Genomic DNA, 18,517 nt, shown 5'->3' on the forward strand with positions numbered 1-18,517 from the left:
ATTTTTGTGGCAACTCTAAAATTTCAATTCCTGTAAATTTATACTGAAATTTGAAATCCCTTGGCAAGGAAATGCGGATGAATAAAAATTTTCTACTCTGATGAAATTTGGTGTTTTGAATTCTAAATAACACGAGACCGACAACATTTCAATATATACCTACGTGTGGCTATTATGTTTTTTCTACATTTGTACATAAAGCACCTACCTCTCTGGTCAAACTAAACGCAAGCGACACGCGAGTGATTCGATTTGTGATTCCTGCGACTCAGTCACGGTAATGGCACTTGACCATTTATAGCAAGTGTCTCGTAACTGAAAGAGGAACGTCCGAGATCCTTATCTCTTTTGTAGCTCTAACCGAGTCAAGGACAACGTTCCAGCAAAAGTGTCTCGTATTTTTACCAAAGCCCATATCAATAATATAATTATTCCCCTGCAATATCTCACATTTATACCATCTTCATTATATACTTTCACCCTAAAAAGCAAAGGGCAACCTTTTTTTTTTTATTCTGACACTAATTATTTACCTTTTGCCTTTTCTATAAGACGCTACTTTGTAATATAAGAAAAGAAAAAAAAATGGAAATCTTGCGGGAGTAAAAAATAGTTGCAGAACTACCCGTGTGGAAATCTGCCCAAGTTAGCCCAGTTAAAAACTGGGAGCCAGCTGGGCCCCACCTGGGCTTCCCATTTTCATAAAAATATTAACATTATAATAGAAAAAGTCTGAAAATTAAATATAACTATTCACAATAAATCATTCTACAATTAATTCATAATAATAATAATCATTATTATTTTAAACAATTTATTATTGTCAATAATTATAAACTTTTATTGTACTACACTAACAGACATTTAGTTTTATTGAAATTTTAAAGTTGTTCCAGCTGAATTTATTTATTTAATAATTAACTCATCAAGGTATAACGGTTTTTAATACATTTTAATAATTGTTTAAACAAATAATTGTTGTTATTTAATAACTTTTGATACACATAACTTAGAAACTTGCAATTTTTTTCCTAATTTTGCAATTAAGTAATACGAACAACATAAAATAAAGATAATTTATGGTTTTAACAATTAAGAAATTGTTTAAACAAATTATTGTTGTTATTTATTAACTTTTGATACACATAACTTAGAAACTTGCAGTTTTTTCCTAATTTTGCAATTAACTAATGTAAATAGTAAATCATTCGGATGTTTTATGATTTTAATTTTAACAATTTATCAAATGTTTAAACAAATAATTGTTGTTATTTACTAACTCTTGACACATAGCATCTAGAAGAATGAAGTTTTTTCTTATTTTGCAATTAGTTAATCAGAGTAGTAGTAATTGTAAAATTAGAAAGAAACTGCAAGTTTCTGGATTGTTTGTATTAAAAGTTAATAAACAATAACAATTATTTGTTTAAACAATTTCTGAACTGTTTAAATCATAAAATACTGTTATTTCATACTTTTCAGATTAGTTAAATATAAAATTAAAAAGAAACTGCATTTTTTTAGGTGCTTTGTGTCAAAAATTAGTAAATAACAACAATCATTTGTTTAAACAATTTTTGAATTGTTAAAACCTTAAATTATTTTTATTTCATGTGGTTCGAATTAGTTAATTGCAAAATTAGAAAAAAACTGCATCTTTCTGGAAGCTAGTGTCAGGAGTTACTAATTAACAACAATTATTTATTTAAACAATAACGACTGCAATATAACATTAGTAAAATTTATTATATATAATAACAAAAATCGTTTACAGTGAAAATTATTAAATAGTTTAGTTTTTCTTTAACATTTAATAATAAAACTTTGATGTAATTATGGTCATCTTCGTACATGAATTGACAATTGACAAACATGTTAACATTTTACGGAAGCATTTTAGAGTTTGTCTATTGACCCACTCACGGTGGGTTCCGGTCAGGCGAAATAATATTATAAGTGGGCGTGAGCTGGGCCCTACCTGGGCTTCCCAGTTTTTGAGGACCCACATCAATAATTATATAAGTAAAAATTTCTAAGTCCAAACCTAAAAATTTTTTTTTCAACAAAAAATTAATGTTTATAATGACTTAGATTAAGAAAAAACGTGTTTTTAACAAAAATGTATTCACAATATTTTTTTTATGTAATGTCCACATAATTAATTAGTAAAAATTTCTAAGTCCAAACTAAAAAAAATTTTTTTTTTTAGACCAACAAATTAATGTTTATAATGATTGTAAACAATAAAAAACACATTTTTAATAAAAATGTATTGATATATTTTTTTCATAATAATATAAATATTATTTTAAGAATATTTATCGTTCTTATTACATTAATAATATTGTTATAATTATTATTAAATTATTTATTTGTTACGGTGTATTCGTGTCAGTAAGTGCTTTATTGAATCATTACAGCAGATTAACAAGTCACTGACAATAAAACGTCGGTGTTCAGTAGTTAGTCTCCGTAGTATAGTGGTTAGGGCGTTAGTCTAGTAGTCCGTAGGTCGTAGGTTCAATCCCCGCGTGCGTTAAATTTTATTTGTTTCTTAGGTTTGCGTTTATTCCGATTTTTCTGCATTGTATTCGTATAAGTATGCAATTTAGTGATTATATATACCGTTTAATAATTTAATTAACAAATTTCTAATTTTTTTATAAATTTTTAATTTATGAATGAAAGGATATATATTAATTCCCATATATATGCTAACATTATTTATGAATTTGCTTTTGGTCACAATTTCATTAAAAAAAGTAAAAATCGTTAAATAATAACGTTATTTATTTATAATTCGACTTATTTGTTATTAATAAACAATTTATTCATTAATTTGAATGAAAACTAAATCTATGGGCCCCAGCTGGATTTTTCCTAGGTGGGCTGTGGCTGGATTCACCGTTACAAGCCAAGGAATCGCCCACCTGGGCCATCCCTGCTGGGACCCACCTAGAACCTGGGAAGCCCACCTGGGACCCACCGTGGGCCCACCTCACTTTTCCACACGGGTATGCAAAAGATGCATTACATAAATTTTGAATCACGTACATATAGAATTGCCACTGTGATAAATTTCAATGAAATTTTTTCTTTTTTTATTGCAATGTTGAGATCTTTTTTTACGATTATGTGAAAATCGCGTACATATATTTATAAAAAAAGCGCACTGAACGCAGATGCATGCTTATGCTAACGAGATGACTTATGTAAATTTTTCACCGATAAGTTGAAAGGCGCCATCGCCGCGCGGTAATATAATTTCTGTCGTTATTCATTTTTTTCAGTGCGGCTTCTATTTATTTTTTTTTCTTTTTATTCTCTTTCTGCAGACAAGCTTATGTATACTGATTCATTATTATTAAGCTTCTGACGATTGTGCTCTAAATTCGAGGATTAAAATAAAAAATTTCTGTCTTTCAAGACCATCAGGGTTGACAGAAAAATTTAATTTTCTTTTTCCCTGACTTTTCCCTGATTTCCAGAAAAAATTTTCATTTTTTCTCTGACCCTAAAGAATATTTTGATTCACTATAAAAATTATTAGAAATTCAAATTCCAAAACATCAATAACTTCATTTATTAATAAATATTCAATCATTATTATTCTTAGATGGGAATTAAGATTTTCAAAAATTTCAAATTTAAAACCTTTTTGAAATTCAACAACTTATAAGATTATTTTTTTTTTTATTATAAAATATGACAGAGTGACAAAATTATTATTTTATATTATAAAACTCATGTTACTGTAACTTCTTCAAAATTATTTTTATCATTTCAATTCAATTATTATTTTCTATAAAATGTTTAAGTGAAATTCTTCTTTAAATAAATTATTTTTAATAATTTTTGAAAAAGTTCTTTGGGCATTTTCAAATCAATTTGATTACAATTAAATTTTACGAAATTTCGATTATTCTGAAATTTTTCAATTAAATAAATATTATTTAGAAAATAAAAACTTCGAATAATTGAAAAAAATGCAATTAAACTTTTTCAAAAAAATTAATTCTACAAAATTGTTAGTAAAAAGTACGAAAAATTCAAATTTTCAAAGATTTTAATTTGAAACCTTTTCAAAATTCAATTATTTCTAAAAATTCACACTTAAGCGTTTAATTAAAATTTGATATAATTATTGAATATTAAAAGCATTATAATTATAATGCTTTTATTATTCAATAATTATATCAAATTTTAATTAAAATTCATTCTTAAATAAATTTTTATTAGAAAATTCTACAAGAATTCAATTATTTAAGTACAAAAATAAATAATTTATAGAAAAATTGATTGTTTCTTAAAATTGAATTCTCATAACGAATTTTATGAACAAATTTTTAAATAGGTATAATAAAATTCTTGAAAAGGATTCAATTATTTCTCTAAATTGTAATAAACTTGTTAATAAGAATTTAATTATTTGCAAAAATTTTGATAAAATTCTCAGCAAGAATTCAATTATTTTTGAAAATAATAAAACTCTTCGCAAGAATTCAATGACTTCTAAAAATTGTAATAATAAAATTCTAAAATTCAATATTCAATTATTTTCATTAAAATTTCACTAAATTTTTCAAGGAAGTCGATCGAAATTGTATTAAAAATAATTGAATTCCTAAAAAGAATTTTCTTATTTATGGCAAGAATTTTATTTAAATTTTTGAAAACAATTGAATTTCGAAGATAATATAGGATAATAAAATTCCTGTAAACATTTTTATTATTTATAAAAATAATTGAATTATTGCGAATAAATTAATAAAAATTTGTAAATAATTGAATTGCTGTGAAATTTTTACAATTTATAGAAAAAAAAAATGTTTGCGTAGAAATCTATTAAAAAATTATTTAAATCATTGAATTCTTTTGGAAAATTTTTGAAAATAATTGAAATTTTGGCAAGAGTTTTACCAAAATTTTTAAAAATAATTAAATTTTGGAGAATAATTTTATTACTTATAAAGATAATTGAAATTTTGACGAGAATTTTAAAAAATTTTTCCAACATAATTGAACTTTTGAGAAGAATTTTATTACATTTGAAAATAATCGAATTTATTCAAATTTTGCTCCAACATTACAATTAGCTACTAAATATTCTTATTTTTAGAGTGAATTTACTATTTTTGAAATAAATTTTTCTAATTTTTATAAAAAAAAAATTGTCTTTGAAAATATAGTAAAATTCATTCTGGAAATAACAATTTTTAAAAATAATTGAAACTTTGCGATGAGTTTTATTATTTATGAAAATAATTGAATTCCTAAAAAGAATTTTATTATTTATGATTCTGGTACAATTCTTTATAAAAATTCAATTATTTTCAAAAATTTTAATAAAATTCTCATCAAGAATTCTATTATTTTCAGAAATAACAAAATTCTTGAAAAGGATTCAATTAGTTTTAGAAATTGTGATAAAATTGTTTGTAGGAATTAAATTATTTTCAAAAGTTTTGATAAAATTCTCAGCCAGAATTCAATTATTTTTGAAAATAATAAAACTCTTCGAAATAATTCAATGACTTCTAAAAATTGTAATAATATAATTCTAAAATTCATTATTCAATTATTTTCATTAAAATTTTACTAAATTTTTGAAAGAAGTCGATTAACCCTTTAAAGCCCGAATTATTTCCACCGATTCGATTTCAACCACACTTGGTATATAATGGTTTTTGGGGTCGCTGATTACGAATCTGAAGTCAAAATTGCAAAATTCAAAATGGCGGATCCAATATGGCGGACGAAAAAATAAAAAATAATGGGATTTATATAAAACTTGTCACTCGGGGGTTTTTGGGGTCGCTGATTACGAATATGAAGTCGAAATTGCAAAATTTAAAATGGCGGATCCAATATGGCGGACAAAAAAAATAAAAAATAATGGGATTTATATGAAACTTGTCACTCGGGGGTTTTTTGGGTCGCTGATTGCGAATATGAAGTCAAAATTGCAAAATTCAAAATGGCGGATCCAAAATGGCGGACAAGAATTAAAAATTAAATAGGATTTACTTGAATATTGTTACCAGCTGACTATCATTTATTCTTTTTCATTCAAGTCATGCGCTCCAGGGTTGTCAATTGTTTTTATTGATTGGCCAGCTGATTATCATTTGTTCTTTTTCGTTTGAGTCAAGCGTTCCAGGTTTCCTTTCACAAATGGATTAAATTTCTTACTTTTATTAAACATAATTCGCCCTATTAAATCCACCATTATGATTCTTAACATTTTAACCTCAGAAACCCCAAAAACCCAAAGCATCAAATTTAATGTAAATCCCATTAATTTGTTATTTTTTTGTTTTTCATATTGTATCCGCCATTTTGAATTTTGCAATTTTGACTTCATATTCGTAATCAGCGACCCCAAAAACCCCCGAGTGACAAGTTTCATATATCTCCCATTATTTTTTATTTTTTTGTCCTCCATATTGGATCCGCCATTTTGAATTTTGCAATTTTGACTTCATATTCGTAATCAGCGACCCCAAAAACCCCCGAGTGACAAGTTTCATATATTTCCCATTACTTTTTATTTTTTTTGTCCTCCATATTGGATCCGCCATTTTGAATTTTGCAATTTTTACTTCATATTCGTAATCAGCGACCCCAAAAACCCCCAAGTGACAAGTTTCATATAAATCCCATTAATTTTTATTTTTTCGTCCGCCATATTGGATCCGCCATTTTGAATTTTGCAATTTTAACTTCATATTCGTAATCAGCGACCCCAAAAACCCCCGAGTAACAAGTTTTAAAAGAATCTGATTAATTTTTTTAAATTTTTTCGTCCGTCATAGGAGAAAATGTATCTTGACACTTTTTTTATTTATTATTATTTTAATTATTTATTATTATTTTTTTACTTTTGTTTTTTTTAATTATCTGCTGGAAGAGTTTTACTAGAGCTAAGAATTTAAAATTTTTAGTAATATGTATTAGTTTCAAAGTTATGATGACTTTAATGCATTTGTGGTACAGCGTATGTACCACTGGGCGTTAAAGGGTTAAAATTGTATTAAAAAGTAATTGAATTCCTAAATAGAATTTTATTATTTATGGCAAGAATTTTATTAAAAATTTTATGTTCTTTAATGCATTAATTTTTACTTAATTTAAAAATTTCACTTTTTTTTAAACTGAATCCCCTTTTTTACCTGATAGTACATGAAAAAAATACTGTGATCCCTGTCAATAGAAACAAATTAAGAAGAAATTGATTTTTGGAAATGGTGATCCTGCCCTTTTAATTGAAGAATTGATTAATGACTGATTTTATTGGAGGGGCATTGCTTATAGTGACAAAGATTTCTCCAGAACGCCCACACGAATTTTTAATCAGAAGCAACTTGGACCACTACCTTCTATAGTCCTCAATATGTTACAACCTACAAGCAACATATTTGCCACGCGACATACGTTAATATCTCATATCTGCAAGTGACTTTTCCTACACGCAAATCTTGTGCAACCCAAATGCGCCCACGTTCAAACGAATCGTATTCCTGATTCTACCATTTCGATTTTAATAACGGTTACACTTTCATCAACAAATTCAAAAATCTTCATTGATTCTCAACAGATTTTCCAATTTCAGCTGCATTTTTCAATTCCGATTGTAATCACAAATTACGAAAGAAAAATTTCAAACTCTCAACACATCAGACGACGACGAGTTTGTTATGAGATTTTTAGGAAATCTATTATAATTTTATTGAGCTTCAAGATTTGGACAATTGGAAGATGAGTACAGTAAACAAAAATTTGTTAATTTAATAATAATAACGTTTTTAAAATGTTTTAAAAGAATAAAAAAATAATTAAAATGGTTGAAATGATCTGAGCTTCTGTTGGCAAAAGAATTTCTTGATTCATTTTAGCAGAATTATTATTTAACACAATTTTAATCGTGGCAAATAAAATGGAAATACCTCTTAATAAAAATCAACATTATGTACAATAAATTAATATTCAGGGTTAATAAAAAAAATTAATTTTGTTTTTCCCTAATTTCCAGACAAAATTTTGAATTTTTCCCTGACCCTAAAGAATATTCTGATTCACTCTAAAAATTATTAGATGCTCAAAAAAAAAAATGTTCTATTACATTTATTTACAAATTTTTTTAAAAGTAAAATTATTTGAAAACATCAATAAATTCTTTTTTAAATAAATATTTCATCATTATTATTATTCCATAAGAATTAGGATTTTTTTGAAATTTCAAATTCAAACATTTATAAAATTCAACAACTTATAATATCTAATTTAAATTTTTTTTAAAAAAAAATAAATTGTTTACAAAAATTTTAATAAAATCCTTGTCAAGAACTCAATTATTTTTATACAATCAATAAAATTTTTTACATGAATTTAATTATTAAAAAAATGTATTAAAATTCGTTGCAGAAATTCAATTATTTTTATAAATAATACCCACAATTCTTTACAGGATTTCAATTATTTAAAAAAAAAATTAGTAAAAATTCGTTTCAAGAATTCAATTATTTTCATAAATAATAAAATTCTTCACAGGATTTCAATTATTTAAAAAAAAATTAGTAAAAATTCGTTGCAAGAATTCAATTATTCTCCTAAATAATAAAATTCTTTATAGGATTTCAATTATGTTTAATACAATTTTAAGTATATTAAAAATATGTATGTAACGAAATAAATAAATTCTTTAAAAAATGTAATTATTTTCAAAAATTTTTTGCAAGAATTTAATTACATTTCACAAAAAATGAGATTCTTCTCTGAAATTCAAATATTTTTAAAGTCTACTACTTTAATAAAATTTCTCCAAAAAATTCAATTATTAAAAAAAAATGTAATAAAATTCGTTGCAAGAATTCAATTATTCCCCCAAATAATAAATTCTTCACAGGATTTCAATTCATATAAATACAATTTGAAGAAAATTCTCTAAAAAATTGTAATTATTTTCAAAAATATTATTAAAATTCTTCGAAAGAATTCAATTTTCAATTATTTTTAATACTTTTTGCAAAAGTTCCTTAAGAATTTTAAAATTCATTTGTTTACAATTCAATTTTACGAAATTTCGATTATTCAGAAATTCTTCCATTAAATATTTAGAAAATAATTTGAAATAAATTTTAAAGAAATTCAATTAAACTTTATCAAAAAAATTAATTCTACAAAATTGTGAGTTAAAAATATAAAAAATACAAATTTTCAAAGATTTTAATTTAAAACCTTTTCAAAATCCAATTAGTTTTGAAAATTCATGCTATAATGCTTTTAATATTCAATATTTTAACTAAAATTTATTTTTAAATCAATTTTTATTAGAAAATTCAATTATTTAAATACAAAAATAAAAAATTTATTTAATAAATGAATGTTTTTCAAAATTGAATTCTCATAAAGAATTTTATCAACAAAGTTTTAAATAATTGAATTCTTTTGACGAATTTTTATGAATAATTAAAAAAAATAAATAATTGAAATTCTATGATGAGTTTTATTATTCATGAAAATAATGAAATCTCTGTAGGTAAAAAATTTTATTATTTATGCAACTAATTGAATTATTGCGAAGAAATTTATAAAAATTTTGTAAATAGTTGAATTCACACACTTTTTTTTAAATAATTGAATTCATTTGAAAATTTTTATTAAAATAGTAGATTTTGAAATTCATTGAATTGAGGAAAATTTTTGAAAATAATTGAAATTTTGCCAAGAATTTTATTAAAATTTTTGAAAATAATTGAATTTCTGCGAAGAATTTTATTACTTTTAAAAATAATTGAATTTCTGCAATTATTTGTAACTTCTCCAAAATTCAATTTTTCCAGTACTTTAATAAAAAAATCACTGACTTTTCCCTAATTTTCCTGACCTGTGGCAATCTTGAAATTGTATTTAAAAAAATTGTATCTGAAAAAAATTGTACATACCATCCAAAATCTGATTCCCTCAAAAATACATTATGGAATTCAAACAAAAATAAGGTATATTATATTTTGGAATGGAAATTTTTGTTTCTGAAAAATCTAAACTGCAATAAGAAAAATTGAACCTTTTTGAGAGCGCAATTGTATTGTGAGCAAGAATAATCTGATATTTACGACTGTTCTATCGTTTGTGTGAGTTTAGAGTGTTTGGCTGATCATGGATCAGATTTAAAATGATACCGTGAGGTTTCATCGACGAAAAGAAAAAAAAGGACACAGATTGTTACGGGGGGCACTTAGAGTCACAGACTCTCAGGTTTTGCACAGGATCAAAGTAGAATAACGAGCCGCAGAAAAGCAACTCTTTACAAGTTGAATCAACGAGAAGATCGTTATCCGGCAGTCCTCAAGACCAGGGCCGTAATCCCCTCATTACAAATTCACTTTCTATTGTCTCTCTTAACAGCTTATTGGAAAATTCTCAAAGTTGCAATTTTTAAAAAGATCTTTATTTACGAATTATTATTTTTCAAGGACTTCAAAAATCATTATCTACATTATTATTAAAATTTATTTTTCACTAATACAACTTTTCATTTTGTCAATTTTCTCTAAACTCATAATAAAACTAAAGTTTTATCAAAATGTTTTCATTAAGTTTTTCGTTTTTATTTACTGGAGAATTTTTAATTTTATTTTATTTTATAATAAAGAATGAAAATTCCCATAAAGGATAATTCTGTTAAATAGAAATTAAAAGAAAAATTCTATTGAAACTTACATAAAGAGAAATGGAATAAATTTGCATTTAAAAATGAAAGGATTCAGCAATTCTCTGATTACTCGGTAAATCGCGTACAGGTGAAAGAGAGAAAATATTGAATATCTAATGAGATTGAAAATTGAAGCATAATATGTAAATTTTGGTAAATAATATAGTGGGGAGGAAAATTAATAATTATGTATTGCATAATGGAAAATAATTTTTTCGATCCGTGCCTGAAGCTGAAAGCAGGCAGAAATTCCACCCTATAATTCACACCTAATCGGATTTTAAGATGCGCCTGCTGATAACATTGAATCCTAATTCCCCACACACATATCTCATGGCGACTCGTTGACTTTTCCCGCAGTACTTATCGAGCCATTTGCCTTCTCACGACACACACAACCGCGATAACGATGCGCCCGAGCACAGCAGATCTCGATTAAGTCGTAAAGCCTTTTGAAAATCGGAGCTGATTCGCGATCATCATCCTCCCAAGAGTCTATAAACATTTAGCGCGTGAATATCTTATGTGAAAACGATTCATTTCACTCCCAAGCAAGAGCATTCATTTGCGCTTATAAATAAATCATTTTCCTCGTCTACATCCTTGTCTTACACTTCTTACTATCCTATCGAAAATTAATTTCAAGTTCAACAAAAAATTTCTTTTATTTACAGGGTTCACAGTCATTTCTTCATGTAATATCAGGTTAAAAAAGGGATTTTAAACATTTTTTTTAGGTACTTTTTTTAACTTCAGCTTTTTTAAATCAAATTATTTCTTTTGACAAACTTTTTCTATTAATTATATTGATATTTTTTATCTTCTTACGTAGTCCGTAAATTTCTTTAAATTTCTCGCATCAAAATCTTTATTACAATGCTAATTTTCCTTACAAAATTACATTAGGTTTGCCATAGGTCAGGGAATTCAGGGAAAAGTCAGGAATTTTTATATTAAAAGTATTGGAAAAAAATTAAATTTTTAGAATTCATAAGAAAATTCTGAATTTTGGTTTCTTTTTGGATTTGCCTCATAAATTATTATGAAATTACCACGAAATTTATTAGAAAACATTCAATTTTCTCTATTTCTAACAATACATTTCTTTTTAAATAACTTAATTCTTGAACTTCAAAAGTTTTCAATTTGAAATTTTAGAAAATTTGAATTTTTAATGAATTTAATTAGAAATTTTAAAGAACTCAGATTTTACAAAAACTTTAATAATTCAAATTCTTCTGAAAATTAGTTAAATTCTTTAATATGTATATATTTCAATAATTAGTAAAAATAATGGATTTATGAAAGAATTTTAGTTAAAAATACTAAGAAAAATTGAATTTTGGAGAAGTTACAAATGAGTGCATAAATTCTATTATTTTGAAAAGTAATTAAATTCTTCGCAGAAATTCAATAATATTAAAAAAAAATTTTTAATTCTCGTAAAAATTACAATTATCTTTATAAATAATAAAATTCTTTTCCGAAATGTAATTATTTTCAAAAATTTTAATAAAATTCTTGGCAAAATTTCAATTATTTTCAAAAAGTTTCCTCAATTCGATGATTTTCAACATCTACTATTTTATAATAAAATTCTCAAAAGTATTTAATTATTTAAAAAAGATTTCATAAAATTCTCAAAGAATTCAATTATTTAAAAAAATTGTTGATAAAATTCTACGCAAACATTTAATTATTTTCAAAAATAATAAAAGTTTCACAGGAATTTAATTAAACAATTTTTTATAAATTACTTTGCAATATTTCAATTATTTTCATAAATAAAATTTTTCGCAAACATTCAAATATTTTCATAAATAACAAAATTTTCAGAGAATTTCAATTCATTAAAATACAATTTTCATCAAATTTTTCGAAAAAAATCAACTATTTAAAAAATTGTTCTAAAACTCATCACAAGAATTAAATTATTTTCTCATACATAATAAAATTTTTCACGGGAATTCAATTATAAAAAAAATTTTAATAAAATTCATAGCAAAAATTGAATTCATTTCATAAATAATAAAATGTTTCTTAGGAAGTCAATTATTTTTAACAATTGTAGTAAAATTCTTGAAAAGAATTCAATTCTTTTCATAAATAATAAAATCCTTCTGAGGAGTTCAATTATTTTTAAATTTTTTATAAATTTCTTCGCAATAATTGGATTATTTTCATAAATAATATATTTTTTTGCAGGGATTCAATTATTTTTAAAAATAATAACATTTTTTAAAGGAATTTAATTACATATTTTCAGAATTATATTAAAACTCATCACAGAATTTTAATTGTTTTTAATTCAATTTTAATCAAATTCCTCGAAAAATGTAATTATTCTTAAAAATTTTATTAAAATTTGTCAAAAAAATTCAAGTAGTTATAAAAATTTGTTGACAAATTTCTTTATAAAAATTTAATTTTAAAAAACATTCAATTTTATTCAATAAATTATTTATTTTTGTATTTAAATAATTGAATTCTCGTAGAATTTTCTAATAAAAATTGATTTAAACATGATTTTTAGTTAAAATCTTGGATAATAATTGAATATTAAAAGCATTGTAGCGTGAACTTTTAGAAATAATTGAATTTTGAAAAGGTTTCAAATTAAAATCTTTGAAAATTTAGATTCTTCATACTTTTAAATAACAATTCTGTAGAATTAATTTTTTCGATGAAGTTTAATAGATTTTTTTGGAAGTTTTCATTTTCTATAATATATATATATTTAAGTGAAGAATTTGCCCAAATTTACAAATTCCCCTGAGTAATAGTCTGTTTAATGAAATTTGTATTTAATAAGAATTCTAATTAATGAAATATGTGCTGAATAAGTATTTTGTTATGTATAGAATTTTAGCTAAATAAAAACTCTATTAAAAGATAAACCACTTAAATTTAAAATTCAACTTAAACGGAGTTTTTAAAATTAATAATTCTACTAAAAATTTTGGTAATGACAATTTTGCTAAATAAAATGAAAATTCGTTATATTAAAATAATTTTGTTGCAAATATTCTACTAAATAAGAATTTTGTTAATAAAAATTCCATATAAAATGAAAATTCCGCACCAAAAAATTCTTTTGATAGTTAAAATTCCATCAAATGAAAATTCTTCTAAATAAAATGTCTGTGCTTTATGAAAATTTGATTTAGTACAAATTGGACAAAATAAAAATTGAACGAAGTAAAAATTTTGTCAAATGATATTTTTTTCTTATAAATCAAAATTCTGTCAAAGAAAAATTTAGTTGAATGAAAATTTAATGAAATAAAAACTTGAAAAATAGTAAATTCTCTTGTTCACTACTCTTCTCCCTTTTTTGTTTAGCACCGATTAATAAAAAAAAAAACCAACACCGAACAAAAAATTGATAACTTGTTATTAATTCCTAGATCTCAATTTTATACGTCAGGAAAATATTCTTAAAAAACGAGCAGTTCTCGGATATTGTGTATACAGAAGAAAAAGAATAATTATACACACTAATTGTAAACCTCCCATATTATAATGAAGGAGAAGAAGAACATTGTCATCAAAACGATAAAAATGAATAAATTATTTTCAATGAATACTTCACGAGTCTCTCGCATAAATTTTACAACCTCAACTTTATTAACAAAGTTCATTACTAGCAATTTTATTTATTCTATTTTTTTCCATAACCGACTATTGAAAAATTTCCATGATAATGGCTTTTTAGTAAATGACACGTGTCTCGACTTTCGTTTACTGGAGGTTATAAATGAATATATAAAAAAGGTATAAATGAGGTACTATAAAGGTATAAATATAAATATTTTAAAAAAAGCATATAAAATTTTTTTTTATAAAATTTTTTTTATAAAATAATCAGAAATATTAAAAATAAAATCGGAATTTCTATTTCTTTCAAAAGTATGAAAAAGATTAATAACTTCAGAAAACAATATTGTTTTAAAAGTCTGAATTACAATCACGATTTCTGTTTCGCTTCGTTATTTCCAATTAAGAAGTTAATCTGTGCATCTTACCTTTTTCAAGTGCTTGTTCACCCATTTTGTAAACGTCTTTTTCTGTATGGCATCGCGTTCGTCTGTAAACAAACAGAAGATGATGTTAAATTTTTTTTATTCATTGCTTCTAATATTTAAAAATTTTATTTATTTAAAAAATATTTGAAAACTAAAAAAAAATTTAATTTTAAAAATTAATAATTAGAATATAATAATTGTCCTTTGTACTAAATAAATAACAATAAAGAAAAAATCAACATATAAACAATAAATAAAAATAAATAAAATAGTTCAAAATTTAAGACAGTATTTTTCTCCTTAAAATACGAACATTAATTTTTTGTCTTTTAGAAAAAAAATGTTTTCATTAAATTCAATTAGAAAAAGTTGGATTAGATTTAAAAAAAAATCCAAAAGGTATTTTTTCGCATAGTTTTCATTTAAACATAAAAATTTCTAGTAAATTTTCTGGTCGTCGAATATAAAAAAGGCGTGCCTATATTTTTATTGTTTTAATAAGCGAAAAAGAATCAATGATGAATAATTGCGATCGATCTTTTTTGATTTAGTGGCATGCAATGAGCATTTAACCTAATGAACTTTAAAAAAATGCTGACACGCACGATTTCATATATTAAAAGAAGGCTCCACACCCTCCAAATGACTTGAGAGTGATTAAGCTGGAAAATTTTTTTTTATCTAATTAACCTATTGCCAGTATAGAGAAATTCTAGACTCTCGCGTTTATAAACTTTTTTCAACAATTTACATGAAGGAGTAAATATATAAATTTTGTTTCTTCATTATTATAGGCAGCGACACACATCAGAGGTGATTTCGAATTTTTATTACCAATAATTTATTAAGTATTAACGAGTCTGTAATCACAATCCAATAAATATTAACTTTCAGATGGTATCGATTATAAATTATCCATAAGCTGCTAATAAACAACTATGAATACTTTTAAATTGAAACAGTGTGTGGGATGATAATTATATATATATTATATTACTGTAAATAGCAGTGAAAGGATTTTTTTGAAAATTTGTTTAAAAAATAATTTAACAGAACTTTAATTTGGTTGAATTTGAGTAGAGAAACATTTTTATTTAGCAGAGAACTCGGCGGAGAAGATGAAACAAAATCTCCATTTTATAAAACTCTTACCAGGCGAAATTTTCCAATTATTATTTTAACAAAATTATTTTGCAGAATTTTTCTTTAGAACATTTCTTATTTAATAAAATTATTATATACTAAACGCCTTAGTAGAATTAATGTTTACTAGAATTTTTATCAAGTAACATTTTTTTTACTATTAAACAAAATTAACGTTTACCTCAATTTTCCTTTAATGCTTTTTAATATAGAAATTCACTTGATAATTTTGCATTCAAATTTAAAAAAAATACTAGAGGCTCGTAGATTAAGTAGAGGACAATAAAAAACTAAAAAAATATTTAAAAAAAAGTTTTTTATAGTCGGAGAAATTTAGTGGAGAATATATTTTTATAGAACAGTAATTGTCGGTAATGTAGAAATCTACTTAAAAATTTACACTCAAATTTGAAAAAAATACCAGAGGCACGTAGATTAAGTAGAGAATAATAGAAAAATAGAAAAATATTTTAAATAAAGTCTTTTATGTTTAGAAAAATTGAGTGAAGAACATATTTTTTGAACTATTTCTCGAGTTCCTAATCCTTGGACACAATCTATTTGTAAAAACAGTACTGCCTTAATAGAATTAGTGTTTACTAAAATTTTTATCAAGTAACATTTTTTTTACTATTAAACAAAATTAACGTTTACCTCAATTTTCCTTTAATGCAATTTTAATACAGAAATTCACTTGATAATTTTACACTCAAATTTGAATAAAATACAGAGACACGAAGATTAAGTAGAAAACAATAAAAAAAAAACTAAAAAAGGTAAGATAACAAGTTTTTTATAGTCGGACAAATTTAGTGGAAAATTTCACTTTTAGAACTGTAATTGTCGGTAATGTAGAAATCTACTTGAAAATTTACACTCAAATTTGATAAAAATACCAAAAGCACGTAGATTAAGTAATAAATAATGAATAATAGATATAGATATATAATATAATATATAATATAATATATTTTTATAGAACAGTAATTGTCGGTAATGTAGAAATCTACTTAAAAATTTACACTCAAATTTGAAGAAAATACCAGAGGCACGTAGATTAAGTAGAGAATAATAGAAAAATAGAAAAAATATTTTAAATAAAACCTTTTATATTTAGAGAAATTGAGTAGAAAACATATATTTTAAGGGGTCGTCCATATACCACGTGGACACTTTTTAGACACTTTTTGACCCCCCCCTCCCCCCTCGTGGACAATCGTGGATTTTTGACAAACCCCTCCCTCCCCCCCTGATTGTCCACGTGGACAATCGGGTTTTTTATTTTAAAATAGTGAATAATAAAAAGATATTTAATAAGAAATACAATTAAAAAATTCTTTAAATTTTTTTATAACAAACTTCTTTAAAATTCAATAAAGATTAAATTATCTTAAAATATTATTAAATAGGTAAATACCATTTTTAGTATTATAGAGAGGACTTTGGCAGCAATATATCTTCAATTATTATATTAGTAGAAATACTTAATCTCTTCTGTAACAAATCTAAAATTTTTCTAAAATCCAATAGCTTTGAGCCTTCACATAAACAATAATAGAAATTATTTTTTTTAGAATTTGTAAGAGTTTGTAGAGGTTGCTTTGTATTCCTAATGATTTTGTAATATAAATTAAAAAAGAATTTGGCGTTTTTTTGACAGTTAAATAAATTTCGGATTACAAATATTGTCTGATCACAATCTAATAATAATCTAATAATAAAGTTGAATATAAAGAAAAAAAAGATATAAAATTAAACTTTTGTGTCCACGTGGACATTTGTATTGACCCCCCCCTCCCCCCTCGTGGAAAATCGTGGATTTTTGGCGAACCCCCCCTCCCCCCTAAACTGTCCACGTGGTATATGGACGACCCCTAAACTAAATTGTTAAAAACGAAATATTTAAATTGCTATTCGGTCAAATAAAGACTGTTTTAATGAAAATTCAGTGTAATAAGAAATCCAGGTAAAATGTTTACTATTGCATTTGCGATATTTTTTGCTTTTTTTACTGCCAATATCAGATTTAAAGAAAAGAAAAACTCAGTTCAAGCTAAAAAGCCTGATCAGGTTATTGTTTTCTCTAATCTAACAAGATACCGTGCGAAAGTATATCCCTACTTCCTCGACATGACAGCGGGTCCCACGTGGAAAAAGAGCGTGTACCTATATTCGAAAGCTTTCGTTTCGCGAAAGAGGTTAATATATATCTATATATATATACATGATATTAATATATTATTATAATAATAATTTATATATAGATATATGTATACAATAGTGTAAATCGAAAATTGTCTGCGAGGTTAAAGTTCGTGCAGAGCCTAGAGTAATATATTTCCACGTGGAAAAAAAAATTCCGATGACGAATCACGATATCTCACCGACCAAACACAGTGCATGCGCAGCAGTATTATAAACAAAATGTAAATATATAAAATCACCTCTCAAGTCAATGACAACTTTGCAAAAAAAAGCCAAGTGCATAATATTCAATTTAAAAGCAACAATTTAAGGCAGGTGTGTATCAAGAAATCGTGAATAATAATTCGCATTGTTTGTTCGGATATTAAATTGCTTTTTGATATCAGACAATGACAACGTTGCAAAACAGCTCAAGGGATTTACTCAAGAT

General features: G+C 24.5%; 1 protein-coding gene across 30 annotated transcripts in view; it reads right to left on the minus strand.

Annotated features, from left to right (window-relative positions):
* Positions 1 to 18,517, minus strand: part of LOC122509239 (microtubule-actin cross-linking factor 1) — a 323,170-nt gene that overhangs the window by 212,441 nt on the left and 92,212 nt on the right. For all 30 annotated transcript variants that reach the window (XM_043623133.1, XM_043623132.1, XM_043623140.1 and 27 more), the window contains exon 3: positions 14,740 to 14,801. In XM_043623133.1, the coding sequence (XP_043479068.1) occupies positions 14,740 to 14,801 (62 nt within the window). The remainder of the gene's footprint in view (positions 1 to 14,739; positions 14,802 to 18,517) is intronic.

This window comes from Leptopilina heterotoma, unplaced genomic scaffold (genome assembly GCF_015476425.1).
Source record: "Leptopilina heterotoma isolate Lh14 unplaced genomic scaffold, ASM1547642v1 Lhet_6, whole genome shotgun sequence".
NCBI lineage: Eukaryota > Metazoa > Arthropoda > Insecta > Hymenoptera > Figitidae > Leptopilina > Leptopilina heterotoma.